The sequence below is a fragment of the Pogona vitticeps genome, chromosome 2 (genome assembly GCF_051106095.1).
Source record: "Pogona vitticeps strain Pit_001003342236 chromosome 2, PviZW2.1, whole genome shotgun sequence".
NCBI classification, from domain to species: Eukaryota; Metazoa; Chordata; class Lepidosauria; order Squamata; family Agamidae; genus Pogona; species Pogona vitticeps.
This window is the reverse complement of record NC_135784.1, coordinates 162,105,487-162,133,029: the sequence shown is the minus strand read 5'-3', so window position 1 is coordinate 162,133,029 and position 27,543 is coordinate 162,105,487. Positions and strand designations below refer to the sequence as shown.

Sequence of the window (27,543 nt, the reverse complement as noted above, 5' to 3'; positions counted from 1 at the left end):
AGTAAAATAGTGTTACATATTTAAAAATAACTCAAAAGCCATTTGTCCAAACTTCCCTAAATTTAGCACAGAGCAAAAGCAGACCATCTGTCATATCTGTGCCAAGTTCAGCATTGATGCAAGGTCTAGTTTCAAAGTTATGATTTTTTGTTTGGGGTGCCCCTATTTTTTTCCTATTTAAATATTTTTAAACTACTAGGAATAGGGTAAGGTAAAAGGTAAAGATAAAGGTTCCCCTTGACAATTTTTGTCTAGTCGTGTTCGACTCTAGGGGGCGGTGCTCATCCCCATTTCCAAGCCATAGAGCCAGTGTTTTGTCTGAAGACAATCTTCCGTGGTCACATGGCCAGTGCGACTTAGACACGGAACGCTGTTACCTTCCCACCGAGGTGGTCCCTATTTATCTACTCGCATTTGCATGCTTTCGAACCACTAGGCTGGCGGGAGCTGGGACAAGCGACGGGCGCTCACTCCATCGCGTGGATTCGATCTTACGACTGCTGGTCTTCTGACTCTGCAGCACAGGCTTCTGTGGTTTAGCCCACGCCACCATATCCCTAGGAATAGAGTAGGGAATACAAAAGGTAAAAGGAAGTGTAAGGGATGGGGAAAGGGTTTTAAGTATAGGAGAACACAAAGTATACAATCATCCAATCTATTCATATTAGGTATGCAAAAAACAACTTTATATTCTTTTTTATACTGTTTGGTTATCTAAATATCAGCTTATATTCATGTTTTAATTTAAATCTAAGTTATTCCAACTCTATCAGGAAATCGAGAACAATTATAAAATACATCCCCTCTTTCAATTTCCTTCTGTCTTGGACATACATTCAGCCTGCCTGAAAAATATCCATTTCTAGTACTTCCCATATTGTCTCAGTATCCTTCTCTTGTTTCTGTGACTCTATTTTCTTCCATTTTGGGGGAGATAAAATTGAATCCAGGACAGTAATCTGATTTTTAACATCACCTTTTCTGACTGTTATAGCTGAGTTGCTCACAGGGTAACTCTTAATCTTATCTATGTTACCTGGCATCGCTCTCAATTAAAACTGTTCTGGAGTTAGTACATTTTTTGAGTTGCCTTATGGAATGCTGAATTTGCAGTTGCAAGTGTTGCCCTTAATTTAGTTATAGATGGTAGAATATGGGTCTGGATGTTTGGACACACTGTCACATGCACTGGGGGCTGGCATCAGCTGAATTGGCTGTTTGTTTGCTCCTTTTAGTGCACAAATAATATTTTGCTGCACCCAGTCCAAATGATGGCCTTTTTATCATTCACTCAAAATTAGAGATGGGGATGACACACCATTTTGGTGAGTCATCCTGCTTCGTGATCCGTCAAAGTTGATGAATCACAAAGCATGAAGTCCCCCCCCCATGAACCGACGAAGCACAAATTTATTCGTTGGTTCGGGTGGGGGGGGGTTAGACAACCAGAGGCTGTATAAAAAACAAAGCTGACCCCTTCCCACCCCCACAGCTTGCCCCCCTGCCCCTGTCGCCTCCCTACCTTGGTGGCCACTGCTGTACCGCTGCCACCGGCAGACTGCCGCTGCTGACAGACCACCGTTGCCGCAGTCTCCAGCTGGCCTTAAGGCAGGCTAACGGAATCCAGGCTGCCCTTTGCAAAGTTGGAGGCTGCAGCTTCGCTAACCTAAATGAAGCCGCAGCTGCCATCTTTGCAAAGGGCATCCTGTGTCCTTTTCTGCAGGCAGTGGCTGTGGAGGCCCCCTGGAGACTGCGTTATCACCTCAAAAGCAACAGCTACAAGTATGGTAAGTTGTTAACTTTCCAGTACTCTCAGTTTTAAACTTCTGTGCCAATAAGGATCTGGGAGCTGGTAGGCAGTTCAGCTGTGTGCCTGTCCAACAAGTAATAATGTAGGAAATTGCAACAGAATGAAGAGATCTTGAAATCATCTTTCTTGATATCAAAGCACTGCACAATTTTAAATTATGGTCATATGTGAAATATAGGTAAAATTAAAAATACATTAAAATGTTATGATAATTAGACTACTTTTGACCAGAAGTGGACTGTTTCTATAGCATATCTCAGCCATTTGCTAGATCTTCTTTTGTACACATGGTGGGGATATTGGTTGTATTGGTCTTGGAGTATGGGGATATTGGTTGATCCATTTTTCAATATGTTGGCTTTTGTAGACCTCATAGGCCTATGTCAGAAGAGAGCTTTGGCTGGTCTTGGTTGGCGATACGTCATGACAAAGTCCCCGACTGATGCTGGCAAGTAGGAGAGCGGGATGAAGAATAATTTGGCATCCCAGCCGGCAGTGTAGCGACTACGGGGGTAACAGGAGGTTAGTGCATGTTCCATACAGTCTGTGACCGGGGAGAGATTTTTCTTCCGCCATCTTTGGCCAACAAATGTTTTGTTAACTGTAGAAGAAGAAGAAGAACACAGATCCATCAGTCTCACCTGTGCTAGTGGCTGAGGATGCAGCTGTCACAACTTATGTGACAGAACTGAGGCCTAATATATATATTAGCAAGGAGGGCCTAGCGTGCTCTGGTCCATGGGGTCATGAAGAGTGGGACATGACTAAACAACAATGACGAATATATGTTAGGAACTGGAAGGTGGTGCTGTCAGTTTGGTTAACTACACCAACGTCAGTCCCAACCAGTAATCCTACTCACACCTCCACTTTCAGAACTTAAAGAACAACCCTTCTCCTTTTGCAGGAAAGCTAGAGTCAGAAAAGGCAGAAACTGTGTTTCCTTCCACACAATAGCCCAGTCTCATACTGTCTCCTACAGGAACTTTTTCCAAAACAGTTGTGTGTTTTTAAGAACCCTCCGCACTCCTTTTATTAAGCAAATTCCCCTAGTACCCTTCTGTCCAAAATGTAAGAAGCATAAAGACTTCTCCAAGATTCAGCCCCATAATCTCTTTCTCAATAGCAAGACTGAGCTCTACCACTCAGCATGTATACATAGGAGGAAGATGCCAAGCAGGCCAGTTCACAGTGTATTATACACTGTTCATCAAAAACATGCTGCCGAGTTTTCTCATGACAGAGTGACCAAGTACAAGAAGCCCTTCCTTGCTGGAGAGCTGTCTCCCTGGGAGTGGGGTGCATTGGTTATATTCCCCATAGTTCTGCAAACCTCAGTGCCTCCACTCTGGAGGCCAGCCTTGGCTTCAGAAGTTGCCAGCCTTGGCTTCAGAAGAACATAACATGGACTTTAAGCACTGCATAGCTCCTTGACCATCTAAGAAGATGAGACAGAATGTTCAGCATCAAGCCCAGGGCCACCTGCCCCTTTAAAGTTCTCTGTTCCTCAGCCAATGGGTGGAACGGGACAGAGCACTCAGGGCCCATGGGAGGGTCTGGATCTGAAAGTGACCTTTTTGGAATAAGACACATCCAGCTCCCAGTGGCCTACTGAAGGTCCCAGAAGCATTGTCTCTAGTGGCCTTTGCTTGTGGACTGTCTTCTAGCCACCCCTGCCTATCCTGCCTGCTCCTTGTACTCTCCTGCCATCTGACTGTTGTACCATCTGCCTGTTACAGGCTTGAAACATTGACATCAGTCTCTTCTTGCACCACCAGTAGCACATCTCTTTAAGGAAATGCACCTTTTCAATGGAAAAAAAACTGTGCAAGGATCCATCTCCTGCTCTGTGTAAGAACTCCTTTACATGACCAAGTCACTGTGCTCAGTTAATCTAGATCCCGAATGTTACAGGAAACAGATATGCATCAGAATTAATTTGAAGCAGCAGTTAACACCTGGCAATAAGTGCTCATCATCCATTTGGAGCAGAAGGTGCCTGGGAGAGGCAATGTGGTGTATCACAGCAGCCTTATCTCACATTTTCAGCATGTGCTAATATTATTGCTGCAGGAAGTCAAGGAAGGAGAGAATATGAGCTTTTCTCTATCTAGCTCCACAGCTCTTTCCCAGACTTGGCAATTGTTAATTGAAAATATCATCAGCATTTATCTCATGATTCTGGGAGGGGCCAGGCTGAGAGTTCCAAGTGAAGGGCAGAGCTCCTGTGGGACATGTTGAACTGTGTGTGGAGCTATGAGGAATTTGAATTTGTTAGGTCTTATTCATTTCTTACACTACAGTAATGGCTACCAGTCAGGCCCCAATCCCTCCCACCTGATCCTACAACATATTCAACCTCTAATGGCTTGGGACTCACAGTTATTCCAGTACTCTTGCCCATAGAGTTCCTTGATCTCCGCAGGCACTGTATCCCAGATTGCACGGAAGTCACTGACATTACTTATTCCTGTGAAAAAGCTTCCTGGCTCAATGATGCTGACTTTGACCCCAAAGCGGTATAATTCACGCCTAGGAAGAAAATCAACGTGTGAAAAAGAACATTTTCTCATGAGCTAGGATCCTTTATTGCACTGCCCCACTAGCTAAACAGGGAAATGTCTTTCTGGTGCTGAGTGGTCTAATTAAGCCTTTCTAAAGGAGCCAAGAATCAACAGAATTCAAGATAGATCTGTTGTGAGGCAAAGTAAACCACTCTAGAGTAGGCCCACAGAATCAGTCGGGGTTTGGTGAGTCAATTCTTTCATAAGTTCCACTGATTCAAATGGGCCTACTCTAACTGTGATTTACTTGGCTACAGTATGTCACTGTTAGAGTAGGCCCATTTGAATCAGTGGCACTTACCCAGAAGTTGAGTCACCAAACCTCCACTGATTCAATGGGTCTACTCTAACATGATGCACTACACTAAAGCAACAGAATTTTGGCCGCCACTTATGAAAACTGATAGGATTATCAGATATTATTCTGCTGACAGACTAGTGCAGAGGCTGTGACTGATGAGGAGACTACTATTTGGCAACACACACACAAAAACACCACAAACCAACCCAGAATACAGTAACAACAACAAAATTTACCAGTCAGAACATTACAAGATAATTTACTATGGCTAATTTCAGTTAATTGCCAGGATGCCAGGGCACATCTCAGTGGTGCAGCTGGGCACACAACATATGACTGGCACCATTTCAATTAGGTGCAATTAGCCACAGCAAGTTGTGTATATCTCATGTGAATGCCAATAAGATTCTGGCCAATCTTCATTCATTTGAGAAACCTATTTGTAAAAAGTGTAAGAGAAAAAAAATTTCTAAAATTGATTTCAAGAAGCCCCGAGAATTTTCTTGTATTCCTACAGGTCTAGTTAATGTGGTGGAGAAAAAAAAAGCCAGAGGATGCATTCAGAAAACAGAGGGAATCTTAAGAGCAAAAGTTTACTCATAGCTCTAATAAAAACCTGAAGGGAAGTTGCACATATAGTCTATCTATCTGCCTATGAGTCTGCCACCCTTCCTCCCCAATTGTTCGGATGATTTGCTGTATGATTTGGTCATATATTTAAATAAAAACAAGCTTGAAAGTATGACATACAGCCGAGTACCTGACCCATCTCCCCTTTTGGCTGGTCGACAGCCGCAGAAACCGTAGAAGTGTTTTGGATTGAGAGAGGTTTATGTACCTGAGACTGTCGGAGAACGCCTCCACTGCAAATTTCGAAGGGCTGTAGCCCCCTCCGCTATATGCCACTCTTCCAGCTAAGCTGCTTACATTGACCACCCTTCCTTGAGCTCTCCTTACGAAGGGCAGCATGTGCAGGGTCACATCGACTGTTCCAAGGAGGTTGACTTCTACTATCTGTGCAAAGGTCTCCTTGCTTTGCCACTCATTGGGGCCCAGTGGCATTGCAATGCCCGCATTGTTCACCAAGCCCCAGAGTCCTGTGGAGAAAGACTCATGGGTATTCTTGCACTTGACATCTATCGGCAGTGATCTCAGTTATTTCAACCTTGTCTGTTATTTCAAAATTAACTAGGTGTTTCTAAAATTGATTTCCATACCATGTCAACGTAACCTGTAAGATTGATTTCAAATGAACCTTTAAGCCCATTCTCATGGTCAGACCATATTATGGCACAGTTTAAATTTGTAATGGCTCCCCCTCTCTCTGCAAGAATGGGCACACCTATTGAATTGGTCAAGATGGATTCTTGAAGGCTCTGAGGAATTTTCAGAACAACATGGCTTGCTTTCCTATTGAAACCTTTGGCTCTCTGTGTAATGTTAAGAGGGGAACACAAAATTGAGTAGCTGTGTAAATCCTCACTTGTCTCATCCTTGTCTATGCTTCACAAGCGAGTGGTGTATTTTGTCATGCTCTGGAAGAAGAGAAGAATGAGAACAAATTCTTTTGTGCAAACCAAGGAATATTGCCCAAATAATGTTTAATGCAGAAGTCACACTTCTTACACAAAAGTTGTTTAACTTATCTCCTTTTTAAACAACTTCCCAATTCTTTTAGGCTTTATGTGGTTTGCTTCTCAAAATGAAGGGGTACTTTGCACAAATTACAGAAACACTGACCAAAAATAGCATTTTTTCCACAAGGAATTTCACAGGAGCTTGAAAATTCCTCACTGCCTCATCAAGTTGCGACCCATGAAATCTATGAGACCAAAGAGCAAAACGAGTCCTATTGTCAAAAAGGTCAATCTCGAGCCAAGCATCCTCTCTGGTGTTACAGAGCCCAGCCAGCTTTTTGACCTACCAAATTTGCTGAAGGGTTGAAACAAAGTGACTACAACCAGGCAAAAGTAAGCACACAGCTTTGGGAATGCTTTGTGATGGTGAGAGTGTCATAATATATTTTGTGGAATAGGGAGCAGATACTGTATAATGTCAAACAGGGTGGGTGAAAGTAACCTAGAGTTTCAAAAGAGAATACAGTGGTGCCTCGCTAGATGATGATAATCCGTTCCACTGAAATCGCTGTTTAGCGAAATCGTCTAGCGAAAAGCATTTCCCCATTGGAATGCATTGAAACCTGTTTAATGCATTCCAATGGGGAAGAATCGTCGTTGTCTAGCGAAGATCAGCCATAGGAAAGCCGCTTTGCGAACTGCTGATCAGCTGTTTAAATAGCTGTCTTGCGAAGCTTAGGTCCCGAAAACACCCGTTTTGCGAGCACAGAGGGAGCTGTCAAAATCGTTGTCTAGTGAAAATTGGTTTGCGAAGCAGGGACCAAACATTGTCCAGCGAAATTCCCCCATAGGAACCATTGTTTTGCAAATTGCTATAGCGATCGCAAAAAGTCAATGTCTAGCGAAAAAACTGTCATGTGGGGTAAATGTCTAGCGAGGCACCACTGTATAAGGATTGTACGGTGGTTAGGGAAGCCAATGAGTTGAGGACAGGGGACAAAGATAATGAGGAGGGATTTGGGAACATGAGGGATAAATCTATTTATGTGACAAGTGAAGTGTATCGGCATTTCTGTATAGATGCATAGGTGTGCTGTGTATGTAAAATTAATAATAATTATGTACCATCCGGTCAGTTTTTCTAGATACAGAGTACTGAGAGCATTATGAACAAAGAGGGAGCCTGTTACCTTTGACCCCAACACATCCTTTCACCCACTCAGTTGCTGCAGCAACACTCTCTGTGCTGGTGACGTCCAAAATGGTGGTTTTCAACCGATCAGTCGTGAGTCTCTCCAGCTCCTCTGCCCCCTTCTGGGTGAGACAGGCGGCCAGCACCCGCATACCCCGGGCATCCAGCTGCCTGGCAAGCGCTCTCCCAAAGCCAGAGTCGCAGCCGGTGATGAAGACATATTTCTCTGTCAGGTTCTCCACAGTCTGTCTCTCCCGGTACCATCGGCGAAGGAAATAAAGCCCCAAGAGGGCAACCAGGTAGAGCCACATGGCTAAGGCCTGTGAAAAACAGTGATCAGGCAAATAGGGGGCTTTCACTTGCTGAGCATGGTCGTTTTTCCTCCTTATGAACAGCTTTCCGAGCTAACTGCCCTGTTAGTTAGGTGCATCCAGGTCACCCTGTGCTTTTGCTGCTGAGGTGGCAGTGAGGAAATATGGGCTGATTCCAAGCATGGCCCTAGAAGGCTGGCATAGCCTTCTTGTGTTGGGCAGAGTACATCCAGGCATGTTACAACTGCTTCCAGAGAGGGTGGGCTGCCAGGGTTGGTTGAACTCCTGAGCAGCCTGTTTTCAGGTGGTTCCTCTAACATAAAGATGTGGTGCTTGTGTTTGCTCATTTTCAGGGCAGCTGAAGGCATTTTGCAGTCTGGGATACAACACCAAATTGTCAACTGGCAGAAGTAGCTATTCCTACACACACACACACACACACACACACACACACACACACACACACACACACACACACACACACACACACACACACACACACACACACACACACACACACACACACACACACACACACACACACACACACACACACTTACTTCTCAACACACTGTGGCATTCTCATCACATCAATAAACACAAAGGCAAATAAATACATGTAGAAATTTTTTCTGCCTCTAGTAAGGAGGAAGGCAGAAATGAGATAGCTGGGGATAGCTTGAGGTGCACGTCACTTGCTCTAATGCATGAACTGCTACCATTAGAGTCACGTTTCATAACACCTGGAAGCCTACACCTTGTAGGAGAAAACTCCACAGATCTGGGAATCTGGTGGCACTCAAACAGAAGAGGAGTGAGGACTAGAGACATATGTAAAGTCTTGCTCGTTCTCTTCATGTCAAATATGTCTCTTCCTGTTTCTGCTGAACAAGGAAGAAAGCAAGGATGAGAAAGATGGCAGGAATTTCTTCCCAACTAAATACAGTTTGGGCTTCAATTGCAAGAAAACTTTGATCTGATTCATTCTATGATGGCCTGCAGAAGATAAAAGCTTTACATTAAAATGGTCTTTCTATACCCAGATACTGTGACAGACACACAGAAACATTATGCATTGTATTAAAGTGTTATAAGGTCATTTGTAAATGATGTATTCAAAAGGTTTAAGCAAAAATTTTAGAGTATATATTTTAATTGTATTTTAATGTTTTATCTTTTTATTGTATTTTGATTGTTGTAAGCTGCCCAGAGACCTTTGGGTAGTGTGGGTGGCATATACGTTAAATAAAATAAAATAAAATGAAATAGCTCTTTGAATAAATTTCTTACCTTTCTTACAACTCTTTCATCTTTGCTTTTGCCTTGGTGATTCCAGGTCTTCTGCCAGATTCTACTTGTGTACTTTGGTTAGCAAGATCAAAGTTCAGGGGATGTTTTTTCTCTGGCTTTTGGCCCTGAATTGATTTCCTAACACATATTGAGAAACTATAGTTCATGAGCAGAGAAGACAGATTGTTTCATTTATTTAGAAGGAAGAGGGAGGTCTCAGATTAAAGCGTGCAAAAAAAAAACTTAGCTAGCTGGTTGGCTGTTTGTGGGGGAATGCCAGTCCCCAAAGTTGCTAAACTGTTGGCTGATTCTACAATAGTAGAGCAAACTCTCCTGGGACGTCACAGCTGCTTCTGGGAGGATTACTACCCATTCTTCCTCTTTCTCATAGTGATAGGGAGCTAGCTTCAAAGCCTTTCCTTGGGCCAATCCTAATGGCATTATGTAATCACTGTCCTATCTGAACTCTGTCAACAATCTGTATACTGTCAACTATCTGTGAGCTTGTAAGGTTAAGAAAACACAGTCCTCCTGGGGGTAGGGCAGTCTTGTTCGAGGTTCTCTTCTTCTGGTCACCCATCAGGAGCACTGCTAGCAGACATCCTTCTCTGTGTGTGGCTGACTTTTTTAACTTCTATTCTCTAAGACTATTTGCTATCTTAATTATTTGTGATCACAAGCCCATCAGCCTTCTCATTTCATGACCCTACAACCGTTGTAGCGAGAACATGGGTCGCTGGACCAGTTTGTGCCTCATGACTGACTGACTGACTGACTGACTGACTGACTGACTGACTAAATAAATAAATAAATAAATAAATAAATAAATAAATAAATACAAGAAACTGACTTATATTGAGCCAAACAGTTGGCCCATCTAACCCAGTCTTGTGCAATCTGACAGCATTGCCTCTTCAAGGTTTCAGGAGCATTCTTTCTTAGCTATACTTGAAAATCCTTGGTATTTCCGGATGGTTGCCCGCCAAGTACTAACCAGGCCCAACTCTGCAGTAGCCAAAATCAGTATATGTTCAAGGTGGCATTGTAGGACAAGCAAAAAAAAGCATGTATTTTGTGAATTTTGGTAAATTCTTCAACACATGGCATGACATGAAATTATTCTCCACCTCTACTGACTATTCAATAGGTGTTTTTATTCCGAGCATGGAGTGGACCATGTTGTCTGTCTAATGACTAAGCAGATGTTAAAGAAGGGGGACGGGTAACAATTCAGGGCCTACTTCAGGGCCAATATCGTTAAATAATCAGTGGGAGAGTGAAACCTAGACCTTTAAGAATTAAGAGTACTGAAAGCCATGGATCTGGATGGATGGATCTGTTTGTTTTGGTTCTTCCTGGGTTTATTTTTTAATATATTTTCAATGCTTTAAAAAAACCTCCAGTATATGAATGTGGGATATTTTGCTTCTGTACCCATGATTCAAAATGTCAGAAAATGGTCCAATATTGCTGCACATTAGCCTGTGCATGTTGCCAGCAGGAAAGGGGATGCCAAGCTTTACATAGCAAAAGCAGCCTGAATGTTGGCAACAGCAAAACATGATGGTGAGGAAAAGAAAACTTTGTCTTTTTCAGGAAAAAGGATGGAGAACCTTCTTCTGGGCAGAGAGGAAGGTATAGGGTAGGGAGTGAGATGAGGTTCATTGCCACTGTGGTATGCTCCATATCAAAGCAGGAAAAAAGCTGAGTGGAATATGTGTTTTTCTTCCTATTACCTGACATTCTCTTTGTCCTTTGGGCTAACCCCATTGTTACTGGGCCTCCTCCTCATGATCCATGGACTGTTGGTCGCCCACAGTTAAAAATGGAGTTCTCAGTTAATCAGACACTTCTGTGGGGTAGAATGGGCTGAGTGAACGCCATTAGCCAAATGGTTTTGACTTTTTTGTGAAACCTTTGGAGTCTTTTTCTGCTGCCTCTTATACCCTGGGAAGATTAGTTGGAAACACTGAGAAATACAAATGGCCTTTGGAACTTAGGCACACAATTCCTAGCTATCTCACCGTCTTAGGTCAGATAGCTGAGTCTGTCCCAACAGGATAGTTGAGATTATGACTTATCTGGACAGGCTGGAGTGGCTGAGTGTTCAAGAAGCCCAAATGATGTCAAAGACTTGTTTGGCGAGAAATTTGGGGGCAAGAATGTTGTTGTTCTGGAATAGGGCAACCACAGAGGGTAAGTGACCTCTCAAGATAGCTGCAGGCAGAGCAGAACAGAAGAATCCCTTCAGAAAATGGCAGTCTTGTATCCTCAGCCTTCCTTCTTCAGCTATGCGTTTTTAGTATTGTCCCTTCCAATCAGTGGTTGCACTTGGTCTTTAAAGAAACCAGTACGAATTTAATCCTGAACTGCCTCTGCATGCTTTCCTATCAATATAGAGCAACTGTGCCCTATTCCCATACAATGAAGAGGCAAGGTGTCCTCACAGGACAAAGATAAAGGCTGCAGGCTTCAATTGCTCAGAGAAGACAGAAAGTGTAGCACCGAGCATAGCTCCCAGGGCTGATACTGACATGTACTGTATGGGATGGAAATGATCATGGAAAGGATCTAGAAGTAACCTGAGCATCTCCAGCAGTGTATCGGAACAAGTGAAGATTGGCAATAAAATGCTGCAGGGTATCTGAAATGCCACATAAACCGAGCACTCCTGTTTAGAGCTCCAGGAGCCTTGTATTATTCTGTGGTTGGATGGGTAAGACTGGGGTGGAAAGAGAAGAGTTTGAGAGGAGGATGAAGAGAGCAAAGGGGAAAAGTCACCTTTCCCCTCTTTCATATTCCTTTGCTATGTAAGACTTCAGGTTTCACACTTTTAGCCACATGCCTGAGCACTTCCATGTGTTTATTTTTACACAGCTCAGCAAAAGAGGTTCTCAGCATGCAGTTCTGAGGAGGTTTGCCAGCTTTAGCTACAGGCTTTACATCGTGTCTCTGAATGTTCAAAGTCTGCAGCCAAAGAATGTACAAATCTGTTTTGCCCCCAGGGACTCCAACAGTTGTACATTCACCAGGTTCAGGGAAGAGCGACTGTGCCTAATCTCTGTGTTTACTGAATTCCGTCACTAAGTATGGAATCAACAAGAAAATTGGCTATACAGTGGTGCCTCGGTAGACAGTTATCCCGCATGACAGTTTTTTTGCTAGACATTGACTTTTTGCGATCGCTATAGCGATTCACAAAACAGTGATTCCTATGGGGGAATTTCACTGGACAATGTTTGTTCCCTGCTTCGCAAACCGATTTTCGCTAGACAACGATTTTGACAGCTTTCTCCGCGCTCGCAAAACAGGTGTTTTCGGGACCTAAGCTTCGCAAGACAGCGATTTAAACAGCTGATCGGCGGTTCGCAAAGCGGCTTTCCTATGGCCGATCTTTGCTAGACAATGACAATTCTTCCCCATTGGAACGCATTAAACAGGTTTCAATGCATTCCAATTCACTAGACAATGGTTTCGCTAAACAGCGATTTCAGTGGAATGGATTATCATCGTCTAGCGAGGCACCACTGTAATGGAAAGGAAACAGAATTCCTTTCCTCTCAGGTTCTCCTAATATGTCCCTGCGGTATGCAAGAAGCAGAATTTTAAAAACTTCATAGCTTAGATCTCCCAAGGCATGTTTCCCATCTCCAGGATGATGCACATAATTAATCGTATTTCTTCTTAAAGCCTGTTTGTTTAAGACTATAGTTCAAACTAGCTCAGGATGGTTTAAGTGCTTCATAACATCACACAGCTTTATAGCTTAAACCTGCATGGTGTTATGCAGCATTTGAGGCAACGAAGAACAGCTTGAACTCCAGTCTGAAGCCAGCAAGATTTCAAATTGGTGATTAGAGTTACCACATTCTAATTCTGTAAGCCCAGGCAGACTAATTTGCATATTGTGCAAACTAATTTGCATATTGTGCAAACTAATTTGCATTATAGGCAAACCCAACACTTGAATTATTTAATGGCTTATCTACCACTGTTCTAATCTTGGTGTCACATGTAAAGTAAACAGAGATGTAAAACCGCTAACTCAGTATAATACACCACCCACTAGCATGTGTCGACCAAACCATGACTCCAAAACAAAAAAGAAAAAACGGATTTATTGACACTTTTCAAAAAGCCATTAGAAAATGCAAGGGGACTTGGTTTGTCAGATAATCCCAATTTTCACATGAAATCTACTTTTCCATTAACAAAAAACTTTTGTAGCAACCATTATGGTTGATAAGCATGGAAATACACAGATTAGGGAATGCTGCCCTCAGCAGTGAGGGAGTTATATTTCACTCCAGCAGAATGAAAGATCTTTGGCACTGAGGTAGCTTGGTTTGTCTCTCGCAGGCACACAGAGGCATGAGGCATTGAGCACTTAGCAGCACTGACATAGTTGGCAGCAGTAGAGTGGCAGCAGTGCCCCATCGGGCACTGGGGCACATAGAAGCAGCAAAGTAGTATGTGTTGCCCCATCAGGCACTGAGGTAGAAGGCAGCAGCAAAGTCGCGTGTGTTGCCCCCATCAGGCACTGAGGTAGACGGCAGCAGCAAAGTCGCGTGTGTTGCCCCCATCAGGCACTGAGGTAGACGGCAGCAGCGAAGTTGCGTGTGTTGCCCCATCAGGCACTGAGGTAGATGGTAGCAGCAAAGTCGCGTATGTTGCCCCATCAAGATGTCCACATCCCACACTGATTTTCTAGGCTGGATCAGTGTGGGATTACATTCTAGGTACCAACATAATTATTGGCAGATACGGTGGCATTGGGGGTGGCATTGGTAATTTATTGGCAGATATCTGCCACATGGATGAGGAAGAGGGAGGCATTTGCCATCAAGGAGGGATAGAGACACTCACCAAAGTGAACTAAAATATGCTGTTTTTGGCTGGCAGAAACGGTGGGATGCTGAATTCAGATCTGCAAGCAGCACATGAGCCTCTAGAAGCTGGAATGAACAGTGTACCTACCTACTGAGGCAGTAGAAAAGGCTAGGACGCTGGAATGAACAATCTGCAAGGAATTTGGAATGAAGGCTGAGTGGACTTTGGAGCACCGTGCTTAGCTATGCTATTTTGCCAATCATTGGCATTAACGTGAAGAGTGTTTTGTTTTGTTTTTTGAAAAAATTATTACAACTGGGATAGGAAAATTAGATTGAGTGATGTCATTGACAACTGCAGACAGATCATGAACTTGTCTTTATATTGGTTTAAAAATGGTTATGGTACATAGCTGTGCACTATGACGGTGTACATTTAAGGCAGTAGATTTAAACATGGAGAGGGAAGAGGTGCCCTTTGGAGTTTTCTAAGCAAAAGAGAGAACCAGTGGACTCGTTTCGCCATTCAACTGAGCATCACGGCACTGCAGTTTGAGGACGAGAAAATGCAGAGAGAGTCTCAGCCCACAGAAGAATATAGGCTCTTGCCTGAACTGGATGGCGTAGTGGAGGTTGATGGCTTCGAGAGGTCAATATGTCAGTGAACCTGCTCTAGGTTTTATTCTGAACTTTACAAGAGCCATCCGAAGTAGGGAACCTTCTTGTCAAAAGGAGCTGAGCATCTCACACAGGACTTTCAATGTCTAAACTAAAACCCAGAGCAGATTGGCCACACCACTGACCTTGAAGACGCCAGCCTTCCCTGAAATGCCACTGTGAGGGATAAACTACGAGGCTGGCTCTCTCCTTCCTCCTTTTGTCCCACGATAGATTGAGTTCCAGTGGTTGATGGGAAGCTACGGAAGCATTAGTCACATCTGGCCTTAATTTTCAGTGGTTTATTTTCCCAGTCAGTATAAGGCAGACAAAATCTTTATTGAGCTATCAGTAGAAGATTGCAATATGAGAATAGGATTAATGCACCAATTTAGGGCAGAATCCAAAATCCCAGATAGGCTTGCTGTAGAAGGTTTGGATTGGCCTTTAAGTCCCTTTTGCTGGCACAACTATCCTTCTGCCGGCCTAGCCCCCTGAGGCTGGCCTAACCCTCTGTGGGGGCTGATCCCCCATCTGATCAGTGGGGAGAAGGGCCAAAAGGGGAAGGGGAAGTGGAGGAGAAAGGGAGGGGCAGGGGAGGAGCTGAGTTACACCAAGCTCAAACTCCTCACCCTTATGCTGGCACAAGTCAGGCCAGGGAAAAAAAATACTCCAAAGTAATTTCCAGCACATGGAACCCAATGGGAGCTCGCAAAATAATTAAGGCCCCAATCCTCCCACCTCTCAGGGAGACACACTCAGTTGAGATTACGATACAGCACACCATCACCGGTATATATACCCCTCACTCAGATGTCAACATACGGGCCAGGGGACACTTTCTCTCTGGCTTTGCAGGGTACTGACTTTGGACTCACAAGGAGACACTTGAGTCGTGGTGGTGGTGGCAGCTCACTATGGGAAATGGCACTTTGCAACACAAAACACACAAAAGACCCACTCCAAAGCGTGTAATTTCTCTTCTCTAACATCTGTCTGCCTTGCATCCTGCCTCGTATCCTAACAGGTAGAGACTTCAACCCCCAGAAATCTTGACCAGCAGAGGTGGTGGTGAAGGCTTCTGGAAGTTGTAGTCCAAGAATATCTGGTGGCCCATGGTTGGGGACCACTGTCCTAACAGGTAGAGCCACTAATCTGTCTGCCTCGTATCCTAACAGGTAGAGCCATCCAGGAATGCAGCTGCAAGACACAAACACCCCGAAGCCTGGGGCTTCCAGCTTCTAGAAAAGAAAACCCAGGTAAGTGAAGGGGGAGAAACCATGAAATGTCAGTCTTGCATTTCTCATGAGAGTACTTCTTACTAGCAACAAAAAAGACTTGACTTCTTCTCCTGCCTGTGTCTTCTAGGGCTGAAGTGAAGTTGTTGTGATAAAGCTGAGACTCTGCATGCGCACAATAGACTTCAGGGAGACTCCAAAGCCCATGAGCCAGGTCAGTCCATACCCCCTTGGTGCCCTCTTTAGCTATCTCCCAACAGCACCGCCATGTCCAGTGTTCTACGTCTTCAAAAGAAGCAATGGCCCGCTGTCCTCTCCTTTCCATACTAGGCTAGGGCTTTGAATGTGGTCCCCCCCCATCTCTCTTTTTTATATAGGTAGCTGTGCTACGGGTGCAGCTCCTGAACCACTCTGCCCTGTGTGACGACAGCCATTTCACTAAGCACTGCCTGAGCCTTGCACCTGGACACTGGCAATGGTATGGCCAGACAGCTATGGGTCAGGTGCAGCACAGCTACACGAAGGCTCTCTGCACATGTCTCTCTGCTGTCTGTCTCTCTGTCTGTCTTCTCTTTGTCGAAGATACAAGGGTGTTTCTGAGGCAAAATGCCAGTGCCCAGGCACACTATATTCCTAGCACCCTTTCTTTGAACCTGCTCAGTAAAATGCCATTTACAACATGTCATTTGTTTATTCTTGTAATTACATGATTACACAAGTAGGCTCAAGGCCTTTCTCCTAGGGGATGATGTGGCAGGAAAATGGAAGGAACATAAACTCCATTTTCCATCATAATGTCAGGGGAAGGGTGGAAGAAACCCCATGGCTGGCCTTTAACATGGGGTGGGGAGTGAAAACAAATGCAGAGGGCCCATCCACCCATCATGAGCTCTAGGAACAAGGTTGAGAGTGGGTGAGGCCTGTGCCGGCTGTCCAATAATGACCCAGGAGGCTGAGGGTGGGCAGAATGCTACTCTTCAGGGACCCAAACTACCCTCCCAGAAATTAACCGGGAGGCTGAGGGTGGGTAGGACTAGGGTCGGATGGATCCACGTAGCTCCCCATTCATGAGCCAGGAGACGGAGGGAGAGGGTGGAAGCCAACCCGGCTGCCCAATCATGGGGGAAAGAGCCCAAGTTAAGTCCCTAAACATTACCCAACCAGAAAAGAAGACAGGAAGATGGACAGTGAAAGGTCAGACCCTGAGCTGTGTAGAGTTGTGTCAGAGGGACGAGAGCCCCCGTGATCCCCAACATGCCCAGCCTAGGAATGGTTGCCCAAAGTCCAACTCTGCACAGCTCTGGTTGCTATAGTTGCCACTGATGTCGAGTTAGTGTGACAAACCCAGACCTACTGGGATCTGCCACACAGTTACACTAAGCTGCCACCAACCATTCCCTATAAGAAGTCACACAGACCAGGGATGGATTTTTAAACAATAAAAAGAATAAGGTTTATTTAAATAACAACAGGGTAAATAAAACAATCAGGTGAATCAGATAAAGTAACGTGGCTTATTCTCACTCATACAAGCATACAGTTTGGTTCACCCAGAACCCTTAACTTGAAGCACAGACCCTGAACCTATCAGTTCTGGCTAACCAACAGACACCTGAACCTATCAGGTTGGTACTCTGACACACAGAAGTACCCTGTCTGACACACAGACTTCCACAACAGCTTCTTCTTCCCAGCTGCTGCTTCGTCACATCCCAGTGTCTCTCAGCATCTCCTCTCACCACACAGGCATCACATATTTATACAGTACAGCCCCTCCTCCTGATGTCCCGCCTTCCACTCCCCATAGGATGGAACTTTCCCTCCAAACCCATGACAGACAGGTAACATCAGTGCTGTATGTAACACCTCCCCTCTTTAAAAGTTGTTTTGTAGGGGGAAAGCTAAGGTGCTTTTCACCAAAAAACAACCTGAATAAAATACACAACAACAATTATACATACCATATTATACTTACTCATACTTACATTCTAAGTTAAGCATAGCAAATAGGCATTTAAACATTTACCATATACATTACATCAATTTACCTTTATTCATACAAACCCAAATTCAGAAAACAGGTACATTAACTTTTTGTCATCATTATATACACAGAGTCCATGTTCTTTCGCCGTCTTCATTCTTCAGGTCTTCTTGACAAGGCGTCAGCAACACAGTTCACTGACCCTCTGACCACCTTCACTTCAAAGTCATAGTCCTGTAGGTTTAAAGCCCACCTCATAAGTTTGCTATTGTGGCTTTTCATTGTCTTTAACCATTGCAATGGTGAATGGTCAGTACACAGAATAAAATGTCTTCCCCAGATGTAAGGCTTGGCCTTCTGGATCGCGTAGACTATGGCCAAACACTCCTTCTCCACGGTTGCCAAATGTCTCTCACCTTTTTGAAGTTTCCTACTCAGGTAGGACACTGGATGCTGGTCACCATTCTCATCCTCCTGGCACAGAACTGCTCCTACCCCGCTGTTAGACGCATCGGTGTAGATGATGAACTCCCGGTCGAAGTCTGGAGCACGCAGGACTGGATAGTTGATTAACGCCTCCTTCAACCTCTGGAACGCCGCCTCACAGTCGCTGGTCCACGGGATGCGGTCATCAGCCTTCTTCCTCGTCAGATCGGTCAGCGGAGCCGCAATCTCGCTAAACCTCGGGATGAACTTTCTGTAGTAGCCCACCAACCCAAGAAATGATTTGACTTTTTTCTTGGTGTTGGGTCTAGGCCAATCACGAACAGCTTCTATTTTGGCCTCCAGGGGTTTTATCACTCCTCCCCCTACCATGTGACCCAAGTATTTGATTTCTGGGCTACCCAGCTGACACTTGCTGGCCTTTACTGTTAGCCCTGCTGCACTTAACCTCTGCAGCACTAACTCCAGGTGTAACAGGTGATCTTCCCAGGTATTACTGAAGATCCCTATGTCGTCAATGTAGGCCACTGTAAAGTCACTGAGCCCTGCCAAGGTCTGGTCCATCAGCCTTTGGAATGTGGCTGGTGCATTTCTGAGACCAAAGCTCAGGACTCGAAACTCATAGAGACCAAAAGGGCTGCAAAAGGCAGTCTTTTCTTGATCCCTGGGATCAATTCTTAATTGCCAATATCCCTTCACCAGGTCCAATGATGAGATGAACCGACAACCCCCTATGGTTTCAATCAGGTTGTCTAGCCTGGGCATTGGGTAGGCATCAGGAGTGGTTACACGGTTTAATTTCCTGTAATCGACACAAAACCTAATGCTCCCATCAGGCTTGTCCACAAGGACTATCGGAGAGGACCAAGGACTAGAAGAGGGGACGATTATGTTCTCCCTCAGCATCTCGTCCAGCTCCTTCCGCACCTTGTCCCTATAGGGTCCCGTTACTCGGTATGGGGATACTGCCTGCGGGGGTGCATCCCCTGTGTGGATCCGATGCATCACTCCCTTCACTATCCCCGGCTTGTTGGAAAACACCTGCTGATATTTACTAAGCAGCATTTTTAGTTCTTGCTGCTGGTCTTGGGTGAGTGCAGGACTGATCTTTACCTCCTCTGGGTTGTATTTTACTTCCCCTCTACCCTCCCAGAAGGGTAATTCCGCTTCCTCACTCTCAGCTGCTTTTATCGCGAATAAAACCCTCTGTTCCCCTCTGTAGTAGGGTTTTAGGGCATTCACATGAACCACCCTCCTTGCTTGGTTCTCCTCCTGCTCTATTAGGTAGTTCAGGTCTGACATCTTGGAAATGACCCTATATGGTCCTGCCCATTTGAGCTGCAGTTTGTTCTCTCTGCAGGGCCTAAGCCAAAGCACTTCCTCCCCTGGGTCAAAGTGCCTCTCTCTAGCTTTGCGGTCATACCATGTTTTCTGTCTGACCTTCTGAGCTTGCAGGTTTTCTGCTGCCAGCTCTAGATTTCTTTTTAGGTCATTCATCAAGGTGTCTATGTAAGTCACAACGTCTTGTGGGTCATCCTGGGTGATCTGCTCCCAATTTTGTTTGATCAAATCAAGGGGCCCTTTCACCCCTAAGTGTGCAGCAGACATGTCAGAGTGACCCCTTTGTAAGATCATGGGGCGATACTTTTCAGGTACCATCAGCTGACTTGTGATCCCATCTCCCCCTTTTGAGATATTCCTCAGGGTTTCTCTACATAAAACCCCCTTTTCCTCCAGAAATCTCACTGGGGTTTCAGGTGTTAGCTGGGCGCCAGTCACCTGTTCAACACACTTTTGGAGAGTGGCGTCTGCCTTTTGCTCCTGTCCAAATCTGCTGTCTGTGGTTAAGGTTTCCACCACAGCTTCTGAACTCCCCTCTGCTTCCGTCTCTGGCTCATCATTACCCCCCTGAACTGTCCCTGTGGTGGCTTGTGAGCGTGTAATCACTAGCACCCGTTTCACATGTTCAGCCAGGTCATTTCCCACGAGCACGGCTGCTGGCAGAGTCGATGAAATCGCTAGCCGCCAAGCTCCCCTCCAGCCTTGAAAGTTGACAGGTACCTCTGCTACTGGTAGAGAGATTACCTGCCCCTCAATCCCTGCCACCTTCATGCTCTCATTTGGGATTATAAACTCCCTAGGGATGATATCTGGATGGCACAGGGTTACCTGGGAACAAGTGTCCCGCAGCCCCCTATACTGACGGTCAAGTATTCCTACGTCCACCCCTGCTGCCTCAAACAATTGAGAATCTGTTTTCACCAGCAAGCAGCGCTTTACCTCTATAAGAGGACCATTTTCCTCAGCCTGATCAGCAGAGGTAGCTGTTCCCGACTGAGTAGCCATGGCAACAGGCTCCCTCTGTGACACTGAGCCTTGCTCTTTCTGGACACAGAACACAGCTTTTGGCTTGGTCCCACTAGAATTCTGAGGCACCATTCCTTTTAGCTGCTTTAGTTTCTCACACTCTGAGATTAGATGACCCTTTCCCTGACAGAAATAACATTTTCTGGTGTATTTTGATTCTCTCTCATCTTGTTTTGGTTTTCCCTCCAAAATCTGAGGTCTTAGTTTCATGTCTGAGGGCTTCCCTTCACCATGGGCCCCTCCCCCTTGCTGGCTTTTCCCTGGTCCCTGAGAGTACTTGCTGTAGGCTTCTTTGGGTTTACCTACAGATTTCCCCTCACCCAAGGGCTCTCTTATTTGGGAAATAAAATCCGCGATCTCTGCGGCTGCTGCCACAGATTTCGGTTTCCTTTCCCTCACTTGGAAGTTCAATTCCCCATGCAGGACTGAATAGAACTGTTCCAGGGCTATCAAGTCTTTAAGCTGTTCATAGGTCTCTGTCCCCTCCTGCGATAGCCATTTCTCAAGCAGCCTCACCAATTGGGCCCCCACTTGAGTAAAAGTCTGTTCTGGTTTCTTGGTTAGGGACCTGAATCTTTGTCTCAGCTGCTCTGCATTTATCCCATGTCTTGCAAACACCAGTTTCTTAAACTCTGCAAAATCTTTCATCAGTTCCTCAGGCATCTCGGCATAGACCTCAGCCAGGCTACCACTGATTAAAGATCGCATGATGGTCATCTTCTCAGTTTCCCTCACTGAGAAGTCCACAAACGCTCTTTCCACTAAGGAAAAGAACACCTCAGGACAATCTCCCTTGTGGTACACAGGGAATTTCTTCAGGTCAGCCTTAGACAATTGGCCTCCCTCAGAATCCCTATTATTATTATTGTTCTGGTTCATCATTTCCAATCTCCTTAATTCAAACGCCATCCTTTCTTTTTCCAGAGCAATTTTCTCTCTCTCTCTCTCTAGTTCAAATGCCATTTTCTCTCTCTCTAACCTTTCCTCCATTTCCCTCACCCTCAGTTCATGCTGTTGGGCTAGGAGTATTTTTCTGAGTTCTGGGTTCTGCTCTCCTGTGCTGTCACCCTGCACTGAGCCAAATTCATCCTCAGAACCTTGGTCAATCTGGGGGTCTTTCACTTCACTCATTTCTGCTACTTGGCTTCGAGTCAAGGGCATAACCCCCCCTCAGAACAGGCTGCTTTAAAAAGTCAAGCCTCAAAATAAAACGACCACTTTTTTCCTCTTGCCTCAGAACCAGCTTTCCCTAGAGATTGCTGCTGTTCTTCAGCACTACTTGCAACAGTATCGAGTCAGAGCCTACCCCCCTCTGCTGGGCCTCTCAGCTGGCAAGCTAGCTCACTGTTACTACGCAGTTTTGCCTCAGCTTTTCCCGCCAAAACTAGGCTGCCTCAGAGCACCTTAATCTAAGTCTCCCCAGTTGGCACGTTCTTCTACTAGCGCACCTCCCCGTGAGGTACACCTAGAAGATTACCTACGCGCCTCAGACTGTCCCTGACTAGACCCCCCTTGCTCTGGGCACACTTGCCAAGGCTTTGCTGGACCGCTGGACAACTGGACCAGTCGTATCCCACACGCTGGACACCAATCAATGTGACAAACCCAGACCTACTGGGATCTGCCACACAGTTACACTAAGCTGCCACCAACCATTCCCTATAAGAAGTCACACAGACCAGGGATGGATTTTTAAACAATAAAAAGAATAAGGTTTATTTAAATAACAACAGGGTAAATAAAACAATCAGGTGAATCAGATAAAGTAACGTGGCTTATTCTCACTCATACAAGCATACAGTTTGGTTCACCCAGAACCCTTAACTTGAAGCACAGACCCTGAACCTATCAGTTCTGGCTAACCAACAGACACCTGAACCTATCAGGTTGGTACTCTGACACACAGAAGTACCCTGTCTGACACACAGACTTCCACAACAGCTTCTTCTTCCCAGCTGCTGCTTCGTCACATCCCAGTGTCTCTCAGCATCTCCTCTCACCACACAGGCATCACATATTTATACAGTACAGCCCCTCCTCCTGATGTCCCGCCTTCCACTCCCCATAGGATGGAACTTTCCCTCCAAACCCATGACAGACAGGTAACATCAGTGCTGTATGTAACAGTTAGAAGGGAGGGAAAAGGGAATAAGATGAGGCCCTGCCACAGAAGGAGGGTGGCATGGCATGTAGGGAGGTCGCTAGGAGGAAGGGGGTGGGTTTCGGCAGGAGAATCCTTGGGAAATGCTTGGGAATGTGAAAGGCAGCTCTGCAGTTCCAAAGAAGTGGGGAGAGGGCAAGACGGATCACATCCTGCAGCAGCTTGCTTGCCTCGTGGCCCAAAGTAGGCATGGGCCACGTCATCCCGCAGCTGTACCGCCTGTGGATCCTGGCCCTGGGATGTTTCCCCCGTCACATTCAAAAAACACATGGGAAGTCATGGCTAGAAGAGTCCCCACATCTGGGGGGGATCTAGGGGGGCAAGTTATGCAGCACAGCACACACTAGCAAGGTCTTTGACACCTTTTCTGATTTGCGGAGCAGGCGACCCCCTACGTGCTGCAGAAGACAGAAACAGGTCCTCAGGGTACGGTGTCTGCTGGAATGGCCGGAGAGGATAGCCCCAATCAGCTGGAGTGGGGGTAACCTGGCCGATAGCATCTGGATGAGTCCCCCGTGTTCCCTCCCATTTGCCACGCACTAAACTTACTCAGCCACCAGCCTCGGCTTCATGAACCTGGGCATCATGAACCCATCCAGGCATGGTGCCATTCACAAAGGTGAACGTTCCCTGGGCATTACCAGAGGCTATCATGTTAATGGCATTTATGAAAGATTTCTCACTTCCCCTTTCACCTTTTTACAGCCGTGACCCTCCCTCAGCAGGTATTTCCCAGTATACCTACCAAGGCTGCAGCAGGCAGGGCTGGAACCAGGGATCTGCTGGAGAAGCATCGAGAAACCCATCAGTCAAAAAGACTGCGTTCGGCCAGAGGGCGTGTCAAGGGCATCACCACACCGTCGCCTGCCTGTCATCAGAGAGACCCTTGCCTCCCTGGTGCCAGCGGTGGGGGAGTTCAAAAGCATTTAAAACTCAGTCCCTCTCCCTGACTCAGAGATTCCTGGTTTTGGCACCAGGAAAGCTGCCACTCTAACCATCTTTCAGAAAACAGAGCAGAGGAAAGACCAGAGAGTCCCTGGGAGCAAAAAAGCAGTTTATTTTGAGCTCAAAAATCACAGTCACAAATGCATTTTGTATGAATTCAAGTGTACCTACATGTTCAGCTCCCTTATACCTAATAGCTACCTGTTTATATATTTTGGATGTCTTATTCACTTCACAGCTACAAAAAGAGTGGAAAGGAAAGAAAGAAGGTTCCGGCTATGAGGGAGCCATCCTGGCTGTGAAGAATGCTTTCTATAGGCCTTGAAACTGGGGAGGAATTTTTTGGCTTCCCTTGGTGTGCTAATTAGGCACACCTGGCGACCTCCAGGAGCTACTCTTCCAGGCGTTACCAATTAGTTGGCTTCAGAAAGGACTGCAGCTGATTGGTTGGAAAGGCTGCAGGCTCTGATGGAGGGAGATGGGATAGAAGGCCAGCCAGAGGAAATGGCTGAGCTCAGCAGTTCTGGGCTGCAGCTTTGTTCTGTTTGGAACATGTCCTCCATCCTGCTGTTATGAGGAACTCTGCTTGAGCACTGGAACCATGTTACTCTGTGGGGAGAGCCGAGAGGTAAGAAGCTGTTATTGTTTTTGGTGGGAACAGCTCTTAGCTGCCTAAATCTCAGAATAGTTTTTGTCCTTAATGTTGCTTTTGAGCCTGGATGTGCTTTTGCATCACCCTGGCTCAAAATATGATTAAAGTGGTCAGTGCATCCTCTCTGTAAGAGGCTTCCCACTTCACTAATAGTGAACCTGGAAGAGTCTAGGGGGGAAAAACAATTAAGCTGGGTCAGCAGTTCCTTTCAACTGGTTTAGCTTTGCTTGGTTATTCAGGGGAATGCATTTCCCCCGAACAGTGTTGACTTTGCTGTTAGGTCTTTGAGTATTGATTAGGCAGAAGACTTGTTCAGCTTCCTTTATTTCAGGTGGGCCCTTTTGATGGCCTTGCTTTTGCCTCCCATCCATTGGGGGCATTCCTAGCCGGTGCAATAAAAGGGCCTTTGACTCTCTCTGCATGCAAGGCTTAGTCTGACCTGTAGGTAGGCAGCAGAGCAGTTCTCTCTCTCCCTCTCTCTTTCTCTAGCCATGCTTTCCCTGGTTCTCAAGTTTGATGGTGTCTCTCTTTCTCTGTCTGCCTTTCCTCCTCCAAGGTAGAGTGAGGCGTGGACAGGGCGCTTTACCAGAGCTGCTGCCTATGGCAACTGGATGTGCCCCCCCAAGGCGGAGGCCAGGGACCTTCTCTGCCCCACAGACTCTTTTGTGAAGGGCCTGCAAGCGCCGCCCAGCGAAGGGAAAGCCTCGTCCTCCGCTCTCTCACCACCCAAATTGTCCTGGGAGGATTCCCACGAAGGCCAGCGCTGCTCCGCCCTGAGGCAGGGCCCAAGCCCGTTGCCGAGCAACCCTCCGGCATCCCCCGGACTGGCGTGCTCTAGTGGAAGCGGCATCGGCAGCTGGCCAGGCAAGGCAGGTAGGTTGCTGCGCCTGGCGGGAGAGGGTGGTGACCTTTTGGACCGAGGGCTGGGCTCCTGGCCCCAGTCAGCGCAGGTTCTTGTTTCTTTACCCAAACATCAGAGGACTCCGCAGTTTGCCAAAGACCGGGAGTGGGGAGGGGGGTGTAAGAAAATGCCAGCCCAGGGGCTGCCTTGTTACCTGCGACCTCTTTCTGTCTGTCTCTCTTTTTCCCTTCAAAGGTCCCAGCTTGCTTGGGGGGGGGCGTTGGGGGCGGGAGTCACCCTTGTAGAGTCTCTTCTAAACTGATCATTTCCTCAGGGCTTTTTGATCTTAAGTGTCTGGAGGGGATCAAACCCCTTCATCTAAGGTATGATAAGGAAAAGATTGCACAGTTTTTGACTGCTTTCCTTTTCAGTTTTAGGCGTTAAGAGGTACATTTCCCCCCCATTTCATATTGTCCATATGAAGCAATAAATGAATATATAGGTTATGTTAAGAGTGTACTTATTGTTTTGCATGTTATGTCTTGACAGCTGCTGCATTGTCATTTTGGTTTATTTGGTGTGCATTGTGTTTTCAGACTTTTGAAGCACGTCTGTGCGCCGATTGTTGAATGAGCATAATGAGTAGCAAGGAAGAAACATGGCAGAAACGGGATGCCAAACACTATGATTGTCCGGTTGAAATGAAAACTCTTGACTGAAAACTGTTGAATAAGTCAGGTAAACCTTAGAAGGAAGTATTTCTTTTCTTCTTCATTTTAAAGAAACTTTTTTAAGGCACGTAAAATAAACAGATGTACAGCATTTTTTTAAAAAATTAAAACAAATCAGTAGTCGGCAAAGTATCATTAAAACAGTGGCAAAGGTAAATCTGTTCTTGCACAGTACGTCATTAAAAGCTGGTTGGAATTGGACTGTCTTCACAGTCTGTCCAGGAGCTGTTAAGGGACGTGTGTCGCAAGGCCTTTTCCGTTCATAGCAAACCAGATGTGCCTGCCAAATGCCTCTCTAAGAGTGCAAGCGATTTTTCAGGTTCAGAGAAAGGATGCATCTGAGCCGCCTTTACAGAGATAAAGAAACGTAGGATTGGACAATGTTATGACATTGTAAATTCTTTTTGAAAGTTCTCCACCTGATGTTGAGAACTGTAACGCAGTGGTTGAGAACATGGTTATGAATAGGTGAAAACTCGTGTTCATCCATGTAAGGATCAAAGACTAGGAGAGCGTACACAGCATCACTTAGGTTACTTCAGAATAAAAAAAAATAAAAGCAGCAGTCAAAAAGAGTGAATGAGAGAGTTCTGGGAGTTAAGAACAAAGCATACAGTTGATTCAGGATTATCAAATGGCCAAAATAAATGTGCGATTTCCCACATTTACACTATTTTCATCTGACAGTTTTTCCTTGTGTAAAGAAGAAAGATCTTGTGTGCCAGACTTTATATTTCTATTCGACATATCTCATTCTAATATTCTTGACTGATTTTTCATGGATGGAAATGTCAGGGTTCTAGTGCCTTCAGTGTGTTTTTCTGCTTAGAGCTGTGTCGCCAAATGCAAACTCTAACTATGTAGGTGTGTTGACTTTAATGCTTCTGTGAACTTACGGCAGAAGTATTTCAGTCAGTGTTCTGACCATTGCAATTTTGTCTTCTTTTCTCCCTGCAGAACGTCAGAGATGTGCACTTTGCATTAGAAAGCTCAGTGAGCCATCAAATGCAAGCACATGAACTCTTGGTTGAAAGAACTGGAGTGACTGTTTTATATGCCAAATGGCTTCTGCATCTGCTGAAAGGTCTCACGCCTGAGAGACATCCTAGACTATAGTGATCAAGAAACAAAGACTAAAGGTTTAGGTGATCACAGAACAAAAAGAAAGCAATTAACTTTAGAGACAAGCAAGAAGTCAGTGGACATGTAGATGTCCGCCAGCGGAATTCCTAGAGCGTCGCCCTGAGAACTCCCTTTTATGAACCTTAACAAGCTTACAGATTGTTGACAGAATTCAGATGGGACACTAGTTACCTCATGGCCACTCAGGATAGGCTGGAGAAATCCTTTGAAGTTATGCACTAACTCTAAGGGAAAAGAGGCAGAATAAGTGAGTCACTGCTCCCCATCAGGAGCCGCTCTCACTGTGCCAGGACAGTGTACTCTGCACTGAAGAACAGATATTGGCTAGTGACCTGGAGGGGAGCGTTCCCACACTAGACCAAATGGAAGTGCTATATTTGCCAAACCTGAACTTGAAACATAGTCCAGCCAATCTTTTTTCTTTCAACCTGTGGCCAACGACCATTGGCAAAATGAGGGAAAAATGCCTCCTAATGAGAGACTTCAGTTGCCACACTTGATAGCAA

At 45.6% G+C, this 27,543-nt stretch overlaps 1 protein-coding gene and 2 long non-coding RNA genes across 4 annotated transcripts in view; 2 read left to right on the top strand and 1 right to left on the bottom strand.

Annotated features, from left to right (window-relative positions):
- LOC140704653 (uncharacterized) overlaps positions 1 to 27,173 on the top strand; it is a 39,959-nt gene extending 12,786 nt beyond the window's left edge. Inside the window, exons 2-6 of the long non-coding RNA XR_013541228.1 lie at positions 13,948 to 15,790; positions 15,900 to 15,983; positions 24,879 to 25,195; positions 25,760 to 25,901; positions 26,852 to 27,173. This is a non-coding gene — a long non-coding RNA (uncharacterized LOC140704653). The remainder of the gene's footprint in view (positions 1 to 13,947; positions 15,791 to 15,899; positions 15,984 to 24,878; positions 25,196 to 25,759; positions 25,902 to 26,851) is intronic.
- Positions 1,145 to 13,344, bottom strand: LOC140704651 (retinol dehydrogenase 16). 2 transcript variants are annotated; one of them, XM_072991031.2, is made up of 6 exons: positions 9,046 to 13,344; positions 8,700 to 8,751; positions 7,443 to 7,764; positions 5,514 to 5,772; positions 4,191 to 4,342; positions 1,145 to 2,411 (listed from the first exon to the last, which is right to left on the bottom strand). In XM_072991031.2, exons 3-6 carry the CDS (start codon positions 7,753 to 7,755, stop codon positions 2,194 to 2,196), a joined length of 942 nt encoding a protein of 313 aa, XP_072847132.2. In that variant the 5' UTR covers positions 7,756 to 7,764; positions 8,700 to 8,751; positions 9,046 to 13,344; the 3' UTR covers positions 1,145 to 2,193. The 2 variants fall into 2 exon arrangements, with proteins under 2 accessions (XP_072847132.2, XP_072847130.2); XM_072991029.2 differs by lacking the exon at positions 8,700 to 8,751.
- Positions 5,771 to 9,023, top strand: LOC140704654 (uncharacterized). Its single transcript, XR_012083973.2, has 2 exons — positions 5,771 to 6,645; positions 7,389 to 9,023. It is a non-coding gene; the product is annotated as an uncharacterized LOC140704654 (long non-coding RNA).
- Positions 27,174 to 27,543: the final 370 nt, after the last annotated feature.